This window comes from Caloenas nicobarica, chromosome 1 (genome assembly GCF_036013445.1).
Source record: "Caloenas nicobarica isolate bCalNic1 chromosome 1, bCalNic1.hap1, whole genome shotgun sequence".
NCBI classification, from domain to species: Eukaryota; Metazoa; Chordata; class Aves; order Columbiformes; family Columbidae; genus Caloenas; species Caloenas nicobarica.
Window position 1 is genome coordinate 208238345 of NC_088245.1, and position 23009 is coordinate 208261353.

Genomic DNA, 23009 nt, shown 5'->3' on the forward strand with positions numbered 1-23009 from the left:
CTGAGACACACACTGCAGTCATATTGTCACTGTGGCCATTTTCACACCAGTAGTAGACATTACCACCAGAATACAGTAAGGGACTATTTTCCTTCCTGTAAGTCTTCCTCCAGTTATTTCACTAATGGGGACCTCAGGATTATCTTACAATGGAGCATTTTCTTGTGGAAGAGCTCAGGATAATAAGCCCTACGTGCAGGCTCGGTGCCACAGAAACATAACTGCACAGACATGCCCTTGTATAGATTTCACAATAATCACAATGCTCAGTATTTACAAAACATATCTTCTGAACGCTTAACACACTATTAGCAATCTGCATTTAATAATGGTAGGGTCACGAAACTGCAAAATGGACAGATAGAACATAATTGCATTACATTTCAATATTAGTTTTGATTTTGAAGCATCTCTTTTATTACATTTTACTGCATTTGATCTGGTTGCTGTTTGGGATCTGAAAGCATTTCAAACTTATCAGAACACAGATATAAAAATGAAACAAGCTCCCCAGCAGCTGCTGAGAATTCCAGAAGGATGACAAAATCTGGTAGACTTTATAGAGAAATGGTGGAAAAAATAAAGATCAAGAGAGGACACACTACTGAGAAGAAAAAATGAAAGGAAAAAAAAGGAAGTGTTCAAATATATAATCAATAAGGAATCAGTGAAGCAGAAATAGGGCTGCATAGATGAAAAGTGTTGATACATTGCCAAAAGAAAGTAATAAATTCTTTCACTCACTTTTCACAAAGGAACATGAAGTAAATGCCATGAACTGACAGATACTTCACAAAATAGAAGAGAAAAAATATTGAAGGTACACAAGTTGTAAAGAAATCAGGGACTCTTGCTGGAGAGAACCAGAAAACATGGCTGTAATCTGCATGAATTTTAGAAACAGATTTTGATATTTCAAACTCATCTCTGTTGTGTATTGTTAAGGATCATGGCCAAAGCCATTGTGCTATAGAAAAAGCTCACCTAAGACAGCACGGGTAGGGAACCCACCACCCTGAGGACCCTCTGCCAGGGAACCCACCACCCTGAGGACCATCCGCGCACCAGCCTCGCCACGGGAACGGGACCAGAAACCAGAGGATGCTGCGCTCCTGAACTACAAACCCCAGCATCCTCACCGTGGGACACTGGAGGACACACATCATCATACAAGTCTTGTCATCCACGCTGCGGAGCTGTAAGAGTGGCTGGATCCCTCACCCTTTCCTTTCTTCTTTTCTCTCTGCTCTCTCCTTCTCTCCTTTTTTCTATATCCCTATTTCTTTGTCTCTCCTTATACCTTAGTTTTCCTTCCCTCTCTATCACTCTCTTTCTCTCTTTTCCTTTTGAACATATAAGAGTAACATCATCTTAAGCTCTGCTGTTGGATTCTTGTTAAGTTTTGTATTGTAGCTACTAATGGTTGCCAATACATTGCTTGTAGAAGGACATTTGCTGTTAATGTGTTGATAAGTTCCGTGATATCATAAAATACTTTTGTCAAGCCACTATTCGCTGTAACCAGTATTCCAACACGTATTTTTAGTAAAATTCATAACTGAATTGGACCCCTGGAGTGATTGTCTGTCATTCACTTCACATAACCGCGCAGAACTAACCCAGAGTTAACTCACACCTGGTCTCATCTGTTGAGTCAGGGCACGTGTCGCGTTCAGAGTTAACTCATCCCTCATTCCATCTCTTGGGACGGGACAGTTTTATTGGAAGGGGTGCAATCCCCGGGGTGGTCGAGCTGTCGCTTTGGGGGAGGCAGCTCAGGAGCTTAATTGTGGTAGCATGGGTCTGGTGGGGAGAGTCACAAAAACTTCTGTAGCGAGAGTGGAACAGCAAGTAAATCAAACTCCTCCCCTAGGTGTCCCAGGGACAAAGAGAAACCTTTTGTGGGCTGAGGGAATAGAGAAGGGAATTCCCCAAGATGTAGTAGATGGAATGTCTACCCTGGCCCTGGAAAAGCTTATCAGGACATGGAAGGCACCCCATGAAAATGAACTGCTTGCCTGGGGGAGCATGAAAGCAGAGCCCCGAGCCGGTGGGACAGTGATTGTCCCTGAGACACCCAGTATTCCTGAGGGTGGGTAACAGATCTGCCGCCCCCAGTCAGTGAGCCGGGAGGGGCAGCCAGTGCGTTCATTTAAAGAGGCTCACAGAAACTGCCAAGGGGATTTGCTGATTGCCTTTCCCCTTAACTTCTTTAAAATGGATCCCCCACTGCCGAGGTGGTCCAAAACCAGACGAATGGTACCATCTTTTAAACCTGTTTCATTTTATGTATTTGCAGGTTGTCGCAGGAGCCTTTGCGGACCTAGTGATTATTTACATAGTGTTGTTGTCATTGTCGTTTTATAAAATATGATGTTTTGGAGAACCCTCTTCCTTGCCTTCGCCATCCTCAGTGGCGGAAGAGGAAGTGAGTCCCCCAACCTTGCCTGGGAACTGATTCAAGGGTTCATGCGTGTCTGGAATCACACCAATCAGGGAGTCTGTGTCCCTATTCCCCAGTCTTCAGGAGAAGGTATTGGCTTTTCCATAGTTAATCTTAACTTCTCCAAGTTGCTGGAGAGTAAACTGTGTGCAGTTGTCGAAAACTGTACCACCAATTGTACCTGGGGCAGAGTGAAAGCTCCATTTGAAAAACAATATGCTTTTGATGGAGCCTGGAAGGTGGATAAAGAGGCATTCTACCAAATTCCCCCCCAAAACTGGACCAGCCTTTGGAATGAAACGTGCAATAGATGGTACCTGAGTAACCCATGACCCCTTTAAAGGGCACGCCAGTAATATTACCAATATCTCCTTGTCCTGAAGACTTAATGAATATACAGAACTCCTCAGGTAAATGGTGGAGCCAAACTCATTGTATAAACCCACACCGGATATCGTGTACCCAAGTTCCCTATTGGCCCCCTCCTCCTGAAACTGAGCCTTTTGAGAACCCCTACACAGTTAAATAGTCTCCAGTGTGGTGTATCCAGATTCCAAGTCGTCTAGGTCAGGAATATGATAAAATGGATAGAAGTAGGTATGAGTGGGCTTGGTCTATCAAGCATATGTGGTACGGAGACACCGACCTTAATCGTCCGGTTGATGAGAAATATGTTGAAGCCCCCTTAATAGAATACTCCCCATTAATGAATTGTACCACAGTCCTAAATTGTACCACGGGTTCAGGAGACCCCATTGAGACTTGGTACATCCCCGAACTCTGAACCTTTATACAGGACATGTGTACTTGCTGAGGATACCCTTCTTTTGGTTTCCGAAACTCAGACAAGAGATGCAGTGGAACCTGGGTAACAGAAAAAACTGCGGTTAGATGTGGTATTCCTATGAGCCATGGCCTGGAACACCGAAAGGTGTGGGATAGGGGCCTTCGGTGCCCAAAGATGATAGTTACCAGTGTAACACTGCATGGTATCCTGCCCCACAAGGTATGTTATGAGCATGCTCAGATGGAAAGCTATATTCTCATCTTAATATAAGATGACATGCCGGGTTACAGTGTGGAACAGGAGTCCCCACTATATGCCTTTCTAGAGTATTCAATTTCTCAGTGCCTCATCAAAGCAGAAGGTGCCGAGAAAGCAATGGACCCCAGGAACGACCCGAGTGGGCAGTGCGAAGAGTCAAAATACCTGATTACTATACATGGGGCATGAAGATATCTCTAATGTTAGAAAATGTATTTCTACCATATGTAACCCTTAAACGGCACAAATTTGTCTTAGAAAATTTAACCTGGCAAGTACATGTCCTAAATAATTGGACTGATCACGCTTTTGGGGAAATAAATTCACAAGTTCAACAGGTATCGAAAATCTCTTTACAAAATAGGCTAGCTTTGGACATGTTATTATTAAAAGAACAGGAGGTATGTGGTATGTTGAACCTCACTGACGGTGAATGCTGCCTTACCATACACAACGCAACCACGACCACAGAAGAAGCACAGAAGGAAATGAGAGAAGTGTCAGAACAAACCAGAGAGCTTTTTCAGGCAATGCAGCCAGAAGACTGGAGCCCTGGACCTTGGTTCAACTCCCTCCTGGAATCATTGGGACTCACAGGGTGGGGAAAATGGCTTTTAAATATTGGTATAATGTTAATTTGTGGCTTCTTGTTTCTAACGGTTGGCATTGGTATTGTAAAATGCATGATTTCGCTGCTCACATCTCTACCCTCTATCGGTTATGTAAAGATTACTACTATAGATGAAGATCACATAAACAATGTGTGAAATCCACTACTCTCACTCTTCCCTTCTCCTCTCACCTTTTCTGTCCTTTATCCCTTATGCCAGGGTCTCCACCATGGAGCAATGCATGATGCCTGTGGCCACGGGGTGGTGTTGTGTATTGATAAGAATCATGGCCAAAGCCATTGTGGCAAAACTAGCTCCTCCAGCCCCAGGACTCAGGAGATGACACATTCAGTACAGGTTGAACTGTGTTTTACATATCAAGGACAAGCTAACGAGCCACAGCCCAGGCCGGCCCCTACCTGAGGTGGGAGATGTGCTGGGGGGCACACAGCTCCATCTTCTGACATGCCCACCTTGGCACACAAAGGGGAAAAGATGAGACCCTTCAAAGCGGCCCGGGACTTGTCCAGACTTCTCGATCTTTCGCAATCACCCCTTTGTCCCAGACTTTCCTTTACTCGGAGAGCTATAAAAAAGGCTCACCTAAGACAGCACTGGGCTTTTTTTGGAATAAAAATGCTTTTACTCTTCCTTTTTTGTCCTAAAAAAGTGCGGGAGGGGGGTGGGCAGCCCCAGGTGCCCCCCCGCCCTGCTCAGGCCCCTTAAAGTTCTGCAGGAGGTCAAAGACCAGGCTGGCGGGGTCCAGGCAGGCGTGGAGCCGGGGGGCCATGGCCTCCTGCTTCTTTCTGTGCTGCCACTCCAGCAGCATCTGGAAGTTTTGCAGGACGACGTTCTAGGGATAATCCTCCCTGATTTGATCCAGGTGGCTCCTCTCCAACCCCAGGCAGACGATGCCCACCTCCTGCCATTGCTTTCCTAATTTTTTGGCTATTTGCTTCAAATCCTTCCCTGTTAAACGCCGAGGATGCGCAGCCGGAGGAGGATGCGCGGCTGGAGGAAGATGCGCGGCTGGAGAAGACACGGATGGCGGCGAAACGGGGTGACCCCCCACATCCCCCTTCTCACCAGGGGGTTCCCGCTTGGCGCTGGGGAGCCCGTGAGGCCGGACGAGGTCGTGGCGGGAGATTGTGGGGAGGAGGTCGTTGAGGATGGCAAGGGCCTCTCCCGGGAAGCACTGGAGCAGCAGGCGGCAGAGGTCGGGGCGCGTGGCCGGGAGCAGCCATTCCTCCAGCAGGAACCTGAGGCTCGGGAACTGCTCCTCACTCAGCTCCTGCAGCAGTGACAGCAGCAGCTCCCACTCCCCCTGTGCCATCGCCGCTGGGTGGGGATGGCACATGTGGGCACCCCGAAATGGCCTTGGGTGCCACAGACTGCCCTGGGCAACCCCAGACTGCCCTGGGCACCCTAAACTGCGCTGGGGATTCATCAGACATGGGCCCCCAAAACTGCCCTGGGTGGCACAAACTGCCCTGGGGCTTCATCAGACCCGGACCCCCCCAAAACCACCCTGGGGCTCCATCAGTCCTGGGGTCCCCAAACTGCTCTGGGGCTCTGTCAGCCCTGAACCCCCAAAAACTGTCATTGGGATCTGTCAGCCCTGGGACCCCCAAACTGCCCTGGACTCCCTAAAACTGCCCCGGGGCAACCATTAGTAGCTACAATACAAAACTTAACAAGAATCCAACAGCAGAGCTTAAGATGATGTTACTCTTGTATGTTCAAAAGGAAAAGAGAGAAAGAGAGTGATAGAGAGGGAAGGAAAACTAAGGTATACGGAGAGACAAAGAAATAGGGATATAGAAAAAAGGAGAGAAGGAGAGAGCAGAGAGAAAAGAAGAAAGGAAAGGGTGAGGGATCCAGCCACTCTTACGACTCCGCAACATGGTGTATGATGATGTGTGTCCTCCGGTGTCCCACGGTGAGGATGCTGGGGTTTGCAGTTCAGGAGTGCAGCGTCCTCAGGTCTCTCGTCCAGTTCCCGCAGCCAGGCTGGTGCGCGGAGGGTCCTCAGGGTGGTGGGTTCCCTACCTTGCTGTCTTAGGTGAGCCTTTTTATTGCTCTCCGAGTAAAGGAAAGTCTGGGAGGAAGGGGTGATTGCGAAAGATCGAGAAGTCTGGACAAGTCCCGGGCCGCTTTGAAGGGTCTCATCTTTTCCCCTTTGTGTGCCAAGGTGGGCATGTCAGAAGATGGAGCTGTGTGCCCCCCAGCACATCTCCCACCTCCGGTACGGGCAGGCCTGGGCTGTGGCTCGTTAGCTTGTCGTTGATATGTAAAACACAGTTCAACCTGTACTGAATGTGTCATCTCCTGAGTCCTGGGGCTGGAGGAGCTAGTTTTGCCACAATGGCTTTGGCCATGATCCTTATCAATACACAACAATCTCGTTAATGGTTAAGGTAAGAGCAAATTGACTAGGATTTTCTTATGCAACTTTGAAAAGCTTGGCCTGGAAGTACATGACTAGTGGAGAGCAATATTATGATTTTTTTTTTTTTTTCTCATTACACATGCAGTGATAAAAGGATAAGATGCTAAATCAAGAACTGGTCCAGACTGAAAGGAAAGCAGTCTAAAGATGTGACAGCAAACACACTGAGAATAACCTCTGCGTATTTTCAGAGGCCAGATTCAGGAGTTTAGACTTGTCACAATGAAGAAACTCTTATTAATATATCTGACTGCAATGAATCACAAGTTCAAGACTGAGAAGAGATGCTCAATAGGCAAATCCTATAAAAATCTGGAAAGAATGAATTTATACATAGTGGTGTATAAAATAATTATTGGTGAATACAGGTTCTTTTTACTTTTGTATTTGGTGGGGTTTTTTTCTGTATTTTTGTATATAATTACCTTAAGTGCTTTATAAGAGTAAGGTAAGAAAACTTTACAGATGACACAAAAACTGTGAGGAATTCTCATCATAAAAAATACAACAGTTGAACACAAGCATATTTGCTACACGGTGCAAAATAAAAAAAATAAGCCGCAGCTTCAGCAAATGCAAAAATACATTTCTATAGAAAAACGAGCCAAAATTTCATTATAAAACAGTGACTTGAATTTTATTGTGCTGATATCCTGCAAAGAAGAAATGCCAAAGAAATTTTAAGTTCTAGTTTCATTTTGCTTTGAGTTTGATAACACCATTTGATCCTTAAGCTGCTTTATCTATCCACTTGGGTTAATTAAGAAAAGTCAAACAGTCACCAACCCAGCAACCAAGTGACTTTCCTGTTCTGTTTAATACCCTGTATAAAATCAATAGTCATCTTCACATGACAGGAACACAGTGTCTCTAGCCAAATAAAGAAAACTTCAATTAGACACAGTTTTGCAGGCAGCAGGAAAAGGTCACGGCAATTTTTTACTGCTTAGATATCACATCACAAAACAGAGCTACTGCAGTACATTTTTTTCATGGCACTCATTCAGAAAATATTTCACTGCCTGCTGAAATCTAAGCAATTGCATTGACATGAATACGACTTGACATAGATTAACTTCTGCTGATTCACCAGGGTCAGGATTTCCCCCTTAACAAAGAATTAAACAAGCTCTGAGAGTGGGAAAGGATTATCTATGGGGAACAATGTACTGGCACTGCAGATATCTGGAAGAATTTCCTAATATGAGATCCATCAGAAGAATAAGTACATTTCCGCAAGGAAAAAGATGGAAAACATATATTTTGGGACATCTATAATGTATAGTTCATATGCATAAAGCATTCATACGTGTACTGAAATGTAGACACTGACAGTGGCTACACATGAGAGTTTAGTGACATGTTTTCACATCTTTCAATTTTCTTAAATGATCAGTAGAATCAGTACTGCCATAATTAACAGTTCATCTAAAACCCTGCTGTAAATCTTTGTGGTACATTTTGACTTTTCACTAATATGCATAATATGTTTATTTTCTACGTAGTTGAAGGATAGTCAACGTGATATAACCCATTGCCTTCTTTTCATAAAATGTTGGTTCTCTAGTGTAATGCTTTTTAAACTGCAGTCTCAGAAATATATATACAAATGGGAAAAATGAAGATGACAAACATATAAAATAATTATAGATGTTTTAATAGTTACCTCTAGCTAAATGTATGCTGAATTAAATTCTCTGTATTAAACAATTTTCAGACAGATAAAATGTGAATTAAGTTTGCCATACTTACCATAAGAAGTCTATCTCCAACCTGCAACCTCCCATCTTTTTGTGCAGCTCCTCCATCAATAATCTTGGTGACATAAATGCTGTTGTCCCCAGGGATGTGTTGGTTTCCCACCCCTCCTGCAATACTGAAACCCAGACCTGGAAAAGATATGGAAAGCAAAATATTAGCAATACAATACATAACATTAGAGAGGAGTGCAAGAGTAGTATGCATTTAAGCTACTGTACAATTACAATATTTTTTACAGAAATAAAAATAACAGATATTTGTGGAGTCAGTACTCTCACACTTTTCCTGAAAAGTCAGGGATAGAAGTAAATTAAGGAAATTCTTTCTCATGTACAATTATAGAAAGGTAGAGACAAAAAGAATTGAACCAATGGTGATTCTAAACCCATGGCTTGTCCTTGTCAGGGACCAGTGTCACCTGCGTCAAGACATTTTCGCACAACTTGCCATGACTACTAATAAAACGCGGAAGCTTTGAGTTTCTTTTGCTAAATATTGGTATAAAATACTTCACTGTCTATCAGAACAAAATTAAAGTTATTCTTATTGTCCACACAATTTGGAAAATCCTTGCAGAGTTATACAGCAGATTTCACAAGTTTCTGTAGTATCACAGTAAAGAGTCTGTGAAAGTATAAAGATAAACAGTGTAGATATTTGAATTTAAATCTGCTTTGCATGTTTTTCTAGCACAGAAAGATTGGCTATGGGTATATAAAAGAAGAAAGTAATAGTCCTTTGTACATATATAACTTCTGCTCAGTGATCTATGAAATTCCTATATAAACACCCAAAGAACCAAATTTTGGAACAATCTCAATAACTCATGCCAATATGATTCCAGAAAAAGAAGGAAAAATAAATAGGTGTTGGGGGAAGGGGAAAAAAAGACTGATTTACCCTTCTCCTAATTTTTCTATCCTCTGGCACATTGCATAAACAGACAAATCACTGCTTTCATTTATAATAACATTTTTATCTCTCAGAGAAAAGACAGAAATTACTCTGCTTTATTTCCATAAAAATTTACTTCATACAGCTATTTTTTCATAGAACATATAGCTAATGGCAAGTTACAGCTGAACAAATAAGCTGTTACTGACAATAACCTGCTTAGATTGTTGCTTCAACCAGGCATTTCTCTTTTAGCTGTACAGAAAAAAATAGTTATAGCTATTTAGAGAATAATCGCTAGTTTTATCTATGAAATCTATGCTGTTCAGTTGTTTTTGATACAAACATGCTAGTAATAGCTTCAGCCTGGGCAGTAAAAGACAATAGTAAAAACTGATTTGCCTGGAATTTGGCATTTTATTGCAAACTCACCAATCTGACTGCTTGTGGAATAAAACTTAAAGCAGGGTATCTGTTATACACACAGGCTATTTAGCAGCTGCATGAGTAGGGAGATTAGCTTTTTTGAGTGAATTATTATTTTTTTTCTCACATTATATTCATTTGATATTTCAGCTTAAAAAAGATTCGAGGTCAGATAACATAATGGACTACTTAATGGATAGTGCCAAACCAGTAAATTACAAAAACCTCTGAATTTATATCTCAAATTGAAATACTACTGAATTAATTAAGATGACTATTAACAATACACATGAAGTCAATTCAGAAGCATAGGATAATTAAAATAAAACTTGATTTAATTTCTGGCTAAAGCTGGTGATCACTGTTACTATTTATGTACTACTGCCAGAACAACTACAAGGATAAAAAGATTACAATTTCTTCAGCATTGAAGAATTTGTTCATTACTCCAGGATCACTCACAAAGAAGCAAGAAGATATTCTATGAAAACATCAGGAATTGAAATTTTCCTTAAAACATTAGTTGCGGACAAGGAACAATGATTGAAGAATGTTCCTCGGTGACGTAATTGTTATCCTTTTGATCCCCAAAACATCTGCATACACTGCTACCGGTAAAGTGAAGATCTGAGAGTATTCCAGAATGATGATGAGAGCAAATGAGTGGGCTGGACTGCAGCTGGAGAGCTTTCTTCAGCTCCTCTGCTCACCTGGGGCATGACCTCGGAAGATTAGGTTGGGGTGAGCTTTGATCCTCTTCTCTCCCCTTTATTAACACTGTACACTTGTAAAGGGCAAGGTCGTTTCTGACCACATAGCTGTTCTCTATTTTGTGCAAAGGGGCTCCGAATGCAGCCTGGTCCTGCTGCAATGTAAGTAAATAGTAGTGAAGATCATCCATTTTCTGCAGTGCTGAGCGAGTGCTGGTGTTTTTGCTGTTTGCATGGTTATATCGCAAATGGCTTGTGAAACTGCAAAATGAGAGGACTGAAACAGGCTACCCCCATTACAGAAGTGATGTTTACAATGATGAAAGGAGCATCTTTTTCTGCTTCTCTAGTCTACAGAAAATGTAGCTGTGTTGGGGCGACATTGTGTTTATAAGTAGGGCCTGCCTTTGGGATCCACAAAACCAGCACTGAATATGAAAATATAAAAAAGGTGTAAAGGAGAAAGACAAGGGGCAATATTGCAGGGTGAAAAGGGAGGGTGGGTGGGAGAGACAAATGAGGGAGTTTTCTTGGCTTTTCTGTCTATAATGATCTAGCTACATTGCCTAATCACACTTGCCTGCTTTAAAAGATTTCCTCTTGGGATGCATGTGGAATGGAACAATGGCCCATTTAATTTTACTTAAATGACTTTTGCTAATTGCTAGGACACTAGGAAAGTATACTCCAATAAAATTTTTGTGTAGGATTCATTTGGCCAAATGACATCAGACAACTACGTTAATCATTTATGCTACCTTTATAATCAATGAAAATTCATTAAAGGCTTTTAGAGTATGATTCATCTCATCTGAGAGACATCTGAAAGAGATGAGATGAATCACAGTTTTGGTTTCTGAAAGGTTGGAGACTGGATGTCAGAAGTAGTGGGCGGGAAGATGAGTTCTACAGAAGTTCACAACTTGAGTTAGAGTCTCACCTCCATTTACATAGAAGGTTTCTCTTTTGTATTAAGACCTCAGAAAGGTTTGTGCATCCATGGTGTGAATCCCTCGTGTCACTAGCTACATTAGGTTAGCTTCATATCACATTATCACTCTATTTTGAATGCAGAGAATCATTCAAACATTTGGGAACAATGGGAGCAAGGCACTTTTTTTAAACTTGGCCCTTTTCATTGCTTCATTGCATTAAAAAAAATTAGCATATTTAACTTGCAGAGCCTTTTTCTTACTGCCTCCTGTGGTCAGGAAGGTTTTGCCATCAGAACGTAGAAGATTGGGAGTCGCATTGTGGAACGTCCTGCATCTCACTCTCTGTTCTACTCACGTGCAATCTGCTTCACAGCAGCACCTCATCTTGGACAGAAAGCCCAATTTCCTCACAAGAGGTATTAGATGGAGGGAATGTTTAGAATGGATATAAGGAAGACATTTTGTACTATGAGGGTGGTGAGACACTGGAACAGGTTGCTAGGGAAGTTGTGGATGCCCCCTCATGGAAGTGTTCAAGGTCAGGTTGGCTAAGGAAGCTGAACTAGTGAAAGATGTCCCTGTCCATGTCAGGGCAGTTGGACTAGATGATCTTTAAAGGTCCCTTCCAACCCAGACCATTCTATGATTCTGTGGTTCTATGAAGAAGACTTCTCCAAGAGGAAAAAGGAAAGAGAACTGGATTTAATACTGGTGTATATCCAAGTCACACTTGGCTTTGTTCAAAACCACTGAAGAGATTAGGCATATATAGGATTGGGACAATGTGCAAACTGGGGAAGATCGATTAAACTCTATTTCTTTCCATTGCCACTGGATAGGTATTAGTAAAATTCATCTACCTTTGGGTTCCACAAATGCAGGAGCTGGTCCTGTCAATAATAACATGTAATAGTGCAATGAGACAAGAGACATTACTGTTATCAGAAAGAGGGAAGGAACAGGGGAAAGAGCTATTTCATCAAAACTGGAAACTGTAGAAAAACTGTTGATACTAACAACAGTCAAGGATATTTTTTTTCCCCTGGATTGTCAGCAAACAAGACATTAAAATATTTGAAAAGGTAATGAAGTCATTAAAAAAAAAAAGTTGCAGCCAAAACAATTCAAAAGCCTTCCAAGTCTCAATCCTAGCTATTTCAGAAAAAGGTAACCAGTAACTATTTACATCTGTTTTGCATTATTTGCTGCATCAGAGACATGTTTTAAATGCATCACTATATTAATAAAAACATATATCCTAATATATTTTCTGGTAAAAAGGAGGCATGGAGGCACCCCTATGATTAGTCCCGCAACAGGTGCTTCTATGTGATAATAAAATCACTGTTTAAGACAAGGGATAAATCACACTGTGGGCATTTCACTTTCCAGTAACCAAAGAGGCTCCCTCCTAAAAGATGAACTGCAGCTAGTTAATGTCAGCTTTATGATAAGTTAAATTAAAAAAAAAAGTCTCACTCATAACCCAAAGGGGATGTTGTATTTTGCTACTATCCTACACAGAAAACCAGGTTTATTATAAGCCAGCAAAGAGAATGAGGATTTTAGAGGGTAAATCCAACATGAGTTTCATAGTCCTAGTTGGGAACTTCCAAATAATGTGGCAGCCAAAGAAAGCCAAATGTAAGTCACGACCTTAAAATGTAATTAAGAAGTGTTTGATCTGCAGGTAGTTAACCAAAACAGTGTGATCTAGAGACACAAAAGGCACAATTCTTAATTGCTGGATTTCTGTCTTTACCACAGTGTCCCTTACCACCATCCAAGTGACCTGTTGAACATAGAGTGAACTGGTGAAGCCACAATATGCACAGAACATGTAATAGAAATATTAGGTTAGAAACAAATGAACTATGAATGGAAAAGTGCATATAAGCACCAGAACTAGTAACAAAGCTTAGAGGCATTATGTGTATTGACAATACAGAATATTCCTAGCGATAAAACTAAAAATGATTAATTTCTGTCAAGCTTGGGCAGAATGTCTGGACTCTGTCAAGACCACAGCACAGCTGTCTTGTCAGCAGAAGACCCTGCACCATAACAGTGGGGTGTTGGTAGTAAGATTACAGCGTGTGACATTTGTCATTCCCTTGCCTGTAAGCCCAACAGGAAAGCAGATGATAACAAAAAAGACAAGTGTTTACTAAATTAAGAAAAACAGGCAAGAAGCAACTGCCTTGTCTAAGACTTAGAGACTGAAGAAAGAAAGAGCAAAGTGAATGGCCATCTCTTAACACCAGTGGACTCTAGAGGCTTTAAAACATCTGTCCAAAAAGTAGTTTATAGTCACGAATGAAGAAAATGCCAAAAGATGTGGTGAGGTTTCAACGTCCCATGTCTTTTGTGTCATGAATGAGCCAGACCACTTTGGCATCCTGGGGTTTGTGAAGATATGGGTGACATGAAGAATGAATGAAATATACGAGAGAATGACCACAACTAGGTAACTTATTTGGAGATTTCATAAATAAATATCACTCTCCTTTCCTATACTCTCTTGTATTTTGCCACAATCATTTTCTACAGGTGTGAGACAAACTGATTTGCTCCAGAACACTGTATGAACTCAGATTTTTCAGAACTGTTTCAGGCAGCAAAAGAAAATAATACAACTAGAAAGTTCCCATGCAACAACTTGTCCCACTGAGGACCTTCCCTGGCACTGCCAACCGAGCTGTGCTGTGGGACACGACACGTGGACCACACTCCTGTCAGCACCTCGACAAGTCAATGAGGAACCCAAACTGAGGTAGCTCCTGCCTTTCCACAGAGCAGCCACTTCTACAACACTCAGTTACAAAAATATAGCTCACCATTGTTTTATTGTTGAAATTACTTAAGCTTACTGATTCAATATTTATACATTTTTAATTTTTTTTTTAATATATATATTTTTTTTCCCCTCTGAAATGGAGAGCAGTATCAAACTGTTGGACCTACTGAGGAAATCACCAAACCTGGAGCACTGAAGTCCAATCCAGGTTTCCAATTAATCAAATTCCACTTAGAGGGAGAAAAGGAACATCAGTAATATAAAATGCTTTGACTGGTATCATTTGATTGATTTGTTTTGACAGGTATCACAGCTATATCTAGTGCTATATGAATAAACAAGCTGAAACAAGGTTAACTATAAACAGAGGAGCAGCCGGAAAAATCTCCTCCTGCGCCTTTGTTCAAGCCTCTACTTTCCAATTCTAGTTTTCCTGGAGGAGAGATAAAGCACATATGTAAAAGTAGCACCTAACAGTTGTGGAAGTTTAGTAAACTTGTTATAGTTGTGACTCGTGATTAGTGTTCGTTATTGACAGTGGATTCCTTTATTATTTGGTACACAAAAATAATGAAATACATTACAAATCAAAAATTAAAATATGTTTCACAATAATTATACAACGCTACAAGGAGGGATTGATCTTCCTCTATAGAGATCTCCCATTCTGTTTTTATTTTTCATCTCATGAATTAATTTCTGAGAAACTATTAATCCCAAACATAGGAAATATCACTTTATATATCTCCTTCTATGTCCTTCATTTTGCAGGGGGGGATTCAAATATCAATTTATTTGAGTGAGTTCTTGTAACAATTCCTATTCCTGACTAATGTGACAGCTTATACTAGAAGGGCTCAGATGAATAAAATTTGACTACATTTTGTTCTGTGGATGAAAAAGTCAATCTAAAGTATGGCATGATTTATAAAACTTTAACTAATATTCACAGCATCCTTAAAAGCTGCCTCCTTTCACTGCATCATTAATTCCTATTTCAGGCCCTGCTCCCAGATCGCTTCAGAGGGCTCTTTTTGGAACCAAGAATTTGATAATAGCTTTGATCAGGAGAAACGTCCAGTCCTCTGCAAATCTGGCTGGGCCTATCGTTATCTAGTGTTTCTAACGGCCTTGAGTTAAAAACTTCAAGCATCTTCCTTATCGTTTTGACATATTTTTGCAGAAATATCTAGTGTTTTTGGTTATTTCCCAGTTGTTGTCAGATAGAATAAAGATGATGTACACTGCCAGCAGGTAGGAAGAATATTCTCTGAAACCACCTTACACAAGGAGAAAATTATTGTCCCCTCTATACTGTGTTTCATTATATACTCATGCCTTCAGCTATTTATCCAGCAGTTGTTACACAGTTCCTTTGTTCTTGCCCACAGGTATTTTTATAGTTATTATTTTCATTAGTCCTTATATTCTGGCTGCCAGTGCATCACCTTTCCATACTACTGAAGCAATGGAGATGTCAGATTTCAGAAGAGCCTTTACACACACAACACAATATTTCCACAGAACATGGCCAGTATGCTCAGGACAGACGCTATGGCTGGGTATTGTTTGGCAGTTGTGATTATACAGGAGGAAAAAAACCTCTTTTCCTTGCAAATGAGCACTGATTGCACAGCAACAGTGACACTTCTCTCTGAGGGACCAGACCCTTCTACAACCTCAGCAGAGAGGGGGCTTAGGACTTTTCTACATGGAGGCAGATTTTGGTCAGAGTTTTTAGTAGAAAGTAACTAGTAAAATTTTTCATCTTTCATGTGCCTTTATCTGCATAAAGTTTAAACACTTCAAATTCAAATTTTAAAAATAAATTGCAATAAAATAGTTAGTTCTAATTTCAATTATTCTTAATTTAATAGAAAGAAAAAAAAAGACATTTAAAACATTATAGTAACACAATCATAGGATCACAGAATGGTTGGGGTTGGACGGGACCTCTGGAGATCATCCAGTCCAACCCACCTGCTAAAGCAGGGTCACCAGAGCAGATCACACAGGAATGTGTCCAGGTGGGTTTGAATGTCTCCAGAGAAGGAGACTCCACAACCTCTCTGGGCAGCCTGTTCCAGGGCTCTGGCACCGCAAAGGAAAGAAGTTTCTCGTCAGATCCAGATGGAACCTCCTGTGCTTCAGTCTGTGCCTGTTACCCCTCATCCTATTGCTGGGCACCACTGAAAGGAGTCTGGTCCATCCTCTTGACATCCACCTTTGAGATGTTTATAAACACTGATGAGATCCCCTCTCAACCTTGCTGCGCAGCCCAGTGCAGGAATCTGCAGAGGTCTGTTCTCATTGCTTGCTTGATGAGAAAGAGAGAGCAGAGATAATGATCTCACACAGATTAAAATGTCTTTGGTGCAGTTTAATCTATTGGTTTACAACAAGAAAGAAAGGAATCTGTTCTCATGATACAGGGCTACACGGCTTGGCTCAAAAAAAATTTAACATTTCCAGCCAGAGAGGGCAAAATGGAAAGTGAGAATATGGTGCAAATGTCAACATACCTGCAAGGTAGAAAGTGCATGTTTAAAAACAATCACGCTGTAGCTACGGTAGATATAAAGTTGGTTTTACATTATCATAACAGTAAAGCTAATCTTTCTGTAATCTTTAATAAAGCCTTGAAAACACATCTTGTTACATTACACTCTTATTTGTAGGAATTTGTAAAAAAACCTGACATGCAAATGAAAACAATCCCTTCTTTTCCATTCAGTTTTGCAGTTAAATGTTTTTCTCATTATGATTTTTTTGCCTGCATATATTTATCCCTAAAGATACATTCCCTTCAGATGTAGTTGAAAAAAAAAGAAAGAGCAATCTAGGAAAATACACTTAGACCCTCATTAGAAGTTGTGTTTATTCTATATTTTTACATTTATTCAAATTAATTAGGAATAAATTGCCCAGAAAGCACAGACAATGAGCAGTGGCCTAATTGCACAACAGGAATTTTTAAGAATACTTTAAAATTTGTCTTGAAAAGAGAAGGCAGTATTCCTAATTATTGACAATAAGTTGATTTTTAAAGCATTCATCAGGATTTAAGTTCACTGAAAGTCAAATTAAATCACACTGTCACAATTTTACAAGCAAGAAAGAGAAAGAGAAAATTGTTTCATTTTTGAAACATACTGCAACTCCAAGAATTATAGGACGCAGTTCAGTGTTTTTAGGAAAAGCCACATGATACACCAAGTCTAAATATTTCATGTTAAAACCAATAAAATTAATGTTTTTTTAAAAAAATGAAGGTAAATGTAAAGCAGATAAATCCAAGATCTGCCACTTAGGACCAGTATTAACTGCTTGAACTTTGATTTTTTAAAATGTCTTTTCTCTTCTTACATTTCCATGCCAGGTTTGCATATGACTACACAGAAGCTGCACATGCACATCAACTTCCTGTTCATGCAGGAAGTTTTTGCACATTTTTGGTGCACCCACAAGGACAAATAGTTCTCAGATCCAGAGTCACTAAAAATCAGAATTTTCGACTAGGGTAGACATCACTTGTCTGTCACTCTGTGTGACAGAATCATTTACACCTTGCAGGGAGTAATGCATAAGTGACTGTGTATAACTGAAGGCGATACGGACTGTTAAAAGGTACCATTTTATTCTCATTCTACTTTCCTTGGCACTAGCAGAATTTTTCTTAACAAGAGGGTTTGTATTGTATTGTTTTATTTTGTTTTGACCCATCTTCACCCTTACCCTTTCGTTCACTTGGGCAAAAATCAACTGGATTGTGCATGACTAGAGATGAAGAAGACATCCCTGGAAGTGTTCAAGTTCAGGTTGAATGTGGCTTTGAGTAACTTAATCCAGTGAAAGATGTCCCTGCCCATGGAACCGATGTCAGACTAGAAGATCTTTAAAGGTCCCTTCCAAGCCAAACCATTCCATGATTCCATCATTCTAAGCACCAAGTTGTCCTAACTAGAAGCCAAATCCAAGCTGGGAGTTGCAAAGTGCATTTTTAAGATTGACATACGCTAATCTAAAGAGTCACTACTGCCAAAAGAGATGACTCTGCTCTCCTCCATGCCTTTGGCCACACTTTGCCACTGCCTGCCTTGTGTCAGCCGTGAAAATTTTGAAGCCAAGCGGATTGGCAAGCTGAAAATGGCATGAAAACCAAAACTAATCAGTCTCAATCACAGACCAAGTGCATATTCACCAGAATCTACAGAGATGGCAGCAATAAGAGCGGGCAGCTGAGGATGGTGTCGAGTCCCTGTGTTCCCTTTCCTGGCAGCACAGTTTTCTACAAGGCACTTTATCAGGAGTTGTGACTCCTATGGAGAGCACTGTAATCCTACCAGTGCTGTTCAGCGAACTCAACTTGGGAGATGTGATAAGAAGGAAAGATGCAGGAACAGGAGCAAGTAGCTGCAGTGAGTAGGAAAGAAATGTCTATTTAGGCTAGCAGTGAATCTGACAAAAATTCAGTAAAAATATGTCTTTAGAGCATGGGTCCTAATGTGTGGAGAGGGAAAAATAAAACAGCTCTCCAAAGCTTAAGAGCGAGAAAGAAGTCAGCGATCATAGGTTTGCAACGGTCCTGAGAGCTAAGACAAATCTAATATTGCTATAGGGGAAGAAAACAGTGTAATAATGCTTATTCCATATTTCTCAAATTTTTGCTTTGGCAGATACACTGGTACTATGAACTTTTCTGATTAGAGAATGAAATATAGAGCCTTTAACTCACCCTGTCCAGAGAAGCACTGGGCTTGAGAGAGTTGGATTTAACCACCTTTGGCTGCCTTGTGAGAATGCTTCATTCAGAGTAGTTATGCACATGACTTGAAAGCAGTGGGAAATCAAATGAAGTCTAATGTCCTTTTTTTTTCCTAACAAAGATTTTAAGGCAATTAGCCTCATTACCATAAATATGTTCTTGTAACTGTATTTATTTTAACTACATACCCTGTTAAAAATCCCATTTTCCCTTAATTCGTAGGCAATAGTCAAGGTTTTCATTTTGAGGAGTATCTAGAAATGGGATCAACATGGCAGAGCTTGATCTTACTGGTGTAAAACTGAGAGAAGTCCCCATTCCCTGACCGTCTCCTCTCTTCATGAGAAATTTCAGACAAAAATCTTAAAGGTTTTTTTCCCTTTCACCCACAGCTCATGCACTTAAATTTCACTTGACCCTATTTAAATCCTGGTGACAGTCGATCATAGTTTTTCTGTCATTAACTAATAGTACATACATAATTTTCTGCATCAATTACTATAATTACTGACAGCGGCACAAGTTATTTCACCTCCTAATAGCATAAACGAAAAGCATTTGTTCCTGTAGATGTGCACACATAAATCTGTTTTAAAATAGTTATTAGTTTTTGATGAGATGTTAGGGTTTTTTAGTCATGGTACTATGTAAAGCTGTGCTTTTCCAACCATTTTTTCTGATCAAGGTTCATTCTTGAAACCTACAGACTTGACATAGCAGATAACTCTTCTAATTCATGAACAAATGCTATTCGCTTTATACAACATTAGGTGATATATCTTTAACTGAGTACAGCTGGGTCACTGCCTTCTAAGTTGGGTGGCTCTTCTAGACAAATATTTAATAATTTGCCACCAATAAAATGGAGACAGAAGGAGCAGACTGTCAGTTTGGGATCTGTTCAACAACCATAAATGTCAGGGAGAGACTCATCGGTTTCTTTTGTTCATCCTCCATCTGATGAGGGGAATTTAGCATTTATCTTCTTATCCTTGTTGCAAAGCTGAACAGAAATACTTTCTTAAAAAGCTTACTGACAATTATATTGAAGCTTGAAAGTACAAAATGAAATCGAAGTTCTTATCTATTTGCAATCAACCCATAAATAATTTGCCATCCATTCAGTTACTTCCTTTTTAAAAAATGGAGAGAGAAATCATGACACAAATTTACAATAATTTTTTTAAGTAAGGCAATTTACATAGCCCTGATGCTAAAAGTCCATCAATGACATAGAGAAAGAAAAGAGACAGTGCTTATTGAACTCTAGTAATATGGTGAAGACACTCTGAAAATGGATTCATGAGTCATTGCACTTTGCTTTGACTCTTTTTGTCTCCCTGAAACTACGGTCCCTTAGTTCAGTTTACTGATGATGCTTTCTTGCAATACTCTAAGAAAGTGAAACAAAAATGTTTTATTTGCCAGTGATAAGCACCCTTTACTCTCACAGAGTAAAATGAGTAAGAATGGATGCTTGCGAGTCCTCAGAAACTACACTAAATATTCGCTAAGGGAATTGTACTCTAGCAGACATAACTAGAAAGATAATGTGAACCCATGTTTGAAACATGCGTTCAGAAATACAGATTTTTTCAGACTTGTCCAGGGTCATGAAAGAATTTCTAAGAGCTTGTACTTAGCAGCATTGACACTCAGACCTAACACTAAAATGTGATTGTTTCAGGCTGGGTTATGCTACAGATTTTCTCTGAGTAAGGGTTTCCCCGATATTTTTCGTGAGGGCTCTTAATGAGATATAGTATAACATAAGACCCTGCTATTAGACCCTTGAGGGGTTCTATCTAGGAGGGGTATGAACAGGGTCTTTCCATCAGCTATTTCATTTAACTTCCCTTCAATGCCAGAGGTAAGGTGTTGGTCTCAATCTCTGGGAGCAATGTACACAGAATTCCTAATAAAAAGTGAAACCCTCGGGGAATGAATGAATGCATGAATGAATGAATGAATGAATGTACTAAAGTGTTGATTTATTCCCAGACCACTTCTAGGCCACCCTTTGGAAATATTAGGCAGCTATTTGGATGAGAAGATTCATCCTAGTGAGACCCACAAACGTAGAACCCAAAACCTGCAGGACTGATTTTAGGTGCAAAGAAACCCAGCTCTGCCTAAAGTTGGACAAAAGTGTTCCATATGAAGTCAAGTCTTAACATTAAAAGCCTTAGTATGGCCCAAGGCAAAGGAGTCTTGACCAGCCTCCAAATACTGAGACCTGCTTGGGAACAGCCTTTGGTGAAGAACCAGCCACTCATCTGAACAAAACGTTTCCTAAGGTGCATGATTCTGGCGTGAGAAACAGAAAAGTTGGAAAGCCAGAGAAGTCCTAGCTGGACGTGAATAAATAAATGCAGATTGAGACTGCAGTTTATCTGTTCTAGTATTCATTAATATTTTCATGTGTGGAGAAGTTTCTTTTCTAAAAATGTTTTAGCCCTCCTAGCCACAACTAAAGCAAAAAAAGAAGAAAATAAAAAATACTAAATTACTGTTGAGAACAAGTGTCCTGGTTTGGACCAGGGCAGAACAAATTATCCTTTCAGTGATTTTTCCTCTTACTTAAGTTTCTTCTAAGTAACTGCCCTTTCTGAAATTGAACACATTTGTCAGACAGTGCCTGTTACTAGGATTGATATCACCTGATGTTTATAGATGCTACCAAGGTAACAATAAGAATGCTAAGCAGAAAGGCCCTGGTTATACTTGAAATAAGTATAACGAGTAGTAACAAAAGGTCACAAATAAATCTCTTATGTTCCACAAGTGAAAGCACCATATTAGGGTTTCACCTGCAGGGTGGAACGGACAGAACAGGTGGCCAAAAATTGACCAGCGAAGTATCCCATCCCATACATGTCACTCTCAGTTTAAAACTGAGAGATTACAGGGGTCGGTCTCTCTTCTTTTATGGCTGGCATCTGAGGAATATTCTGCCTGTTCTTCTGCTTCTGAATCCTGATCCAGATCCATGCATTCATGAATCCAGTTCCTGTCTGCTGCCGGATCCAGTCCAGGACTTCCTGGGTCCTGCCCTGCAGCATCAGTGGTAAGAGCCACTGTGATGTGCAATTCCGCTCAATATTGGGTTTGTATATTTTTTTAACTTTTATTATTATTTATTTCATTATTATTTACTTTTTAATTATTATTATCAGTATTTATTGTTATTGTTTTATTAAAGCTGTTTTACTTTTTGAATTCGTAAGTCTCTCTCCCTTTTCTCCTTTCCTTTTCTCTTCTGGGGCGGGAAGGTATTAATAAGGAGCATCTGTCATTCTGCTTAAGTTCCAGCCCAACCTTAAATGGTGACAACAAGCAAAGGAAAAGCCTGTGTCTTTTGTCTGGAAGACACCCATTTTATTTCTGCAGGTGTAGGACTTAAATATCCTTATGCTTACTGTTTGCCTTCATACTGCAGTGAAAAAACAAAATATTGTTATGCTCACTGAATCTTGGGGCTGGAAGAAACTCAATGGATCATTTACTCTGTCTTCTTGACTTGAGGCAGAACCAACTATAGTTGCATCATGGCTAACAAATGGCTATTCAGCACACCTGGATATTTCCCATGCTACAGACCAGGTTACCTGCCTGGCAATCCATCACATCACAATCTTCACGTCCTAAATCCAGTCCAAATCTCACTTATTGCAATTTGTCTATTAAATTTTGTTCCCTGCCCTCCCTAGGGGGCACACAGAGCAAACTCATTCTTCAAAGATGTGCTGCAAGGCAAGAAGATTGTTATCAGGAGCCCATAACTCCTCTCTAAGTCTTTGGTATTTCAGATAAATGACTTCAGATCACTCATTCTTCCCTAGTAGGACAGGCTTTGTAAAACTCTGATGATTTTTACAGCTTTCCCCTGGAGTCCTTCCAACTTTCCTCCAACTGGCCTACACCTTTCTTGAAGTGGAAAGCTCAAAGCTTTACCTGTGAAGGATGAAAGGATTGCTCATATGTCTTATAAACCATACCTCAATTTATAAATCCCAATATAGCATCTGAATGTTTTATCACAGCATGATGTGTAAAGACAAGCTGCTACAGCTCATCAAGTTCTAGATACTCTTCTACAGGATTGTTGTTTTGACAGTTTTCTGTTAAGTGCTATTTACTAGATTATTTGCTTATTTCTGCTTAAGGCACCTT

The 23009-nt window shown here is 40.3% G+C and overlaps 1 protein-coding gene across 5 annotated transcripts in view; it reads right to left on the reverse strand.

Annotated features, from left to right (window-relative positions):
• DLG2 (discs large MAGUK scaffold protein 2) overlaps positions 1-23009 on the reverse strand; it is a 770443-nt gene that overhangs the window by 291608 nt on the left and 455826 nt on the right. For all 5 annotated transcript variants that reach the window (XM_065626935.1, XM_065626939.1, XM_065626938.1 and 2 more), the window contains one exon: positions 8301-8437. In XM_065626935.1, coding sequence (XP_065483007.1) covers positions 8301-8437 — 137 coding nt within the window. The remainder of the gene's footprint in view (positions 1-8300; positions 8438-23009) is intronic.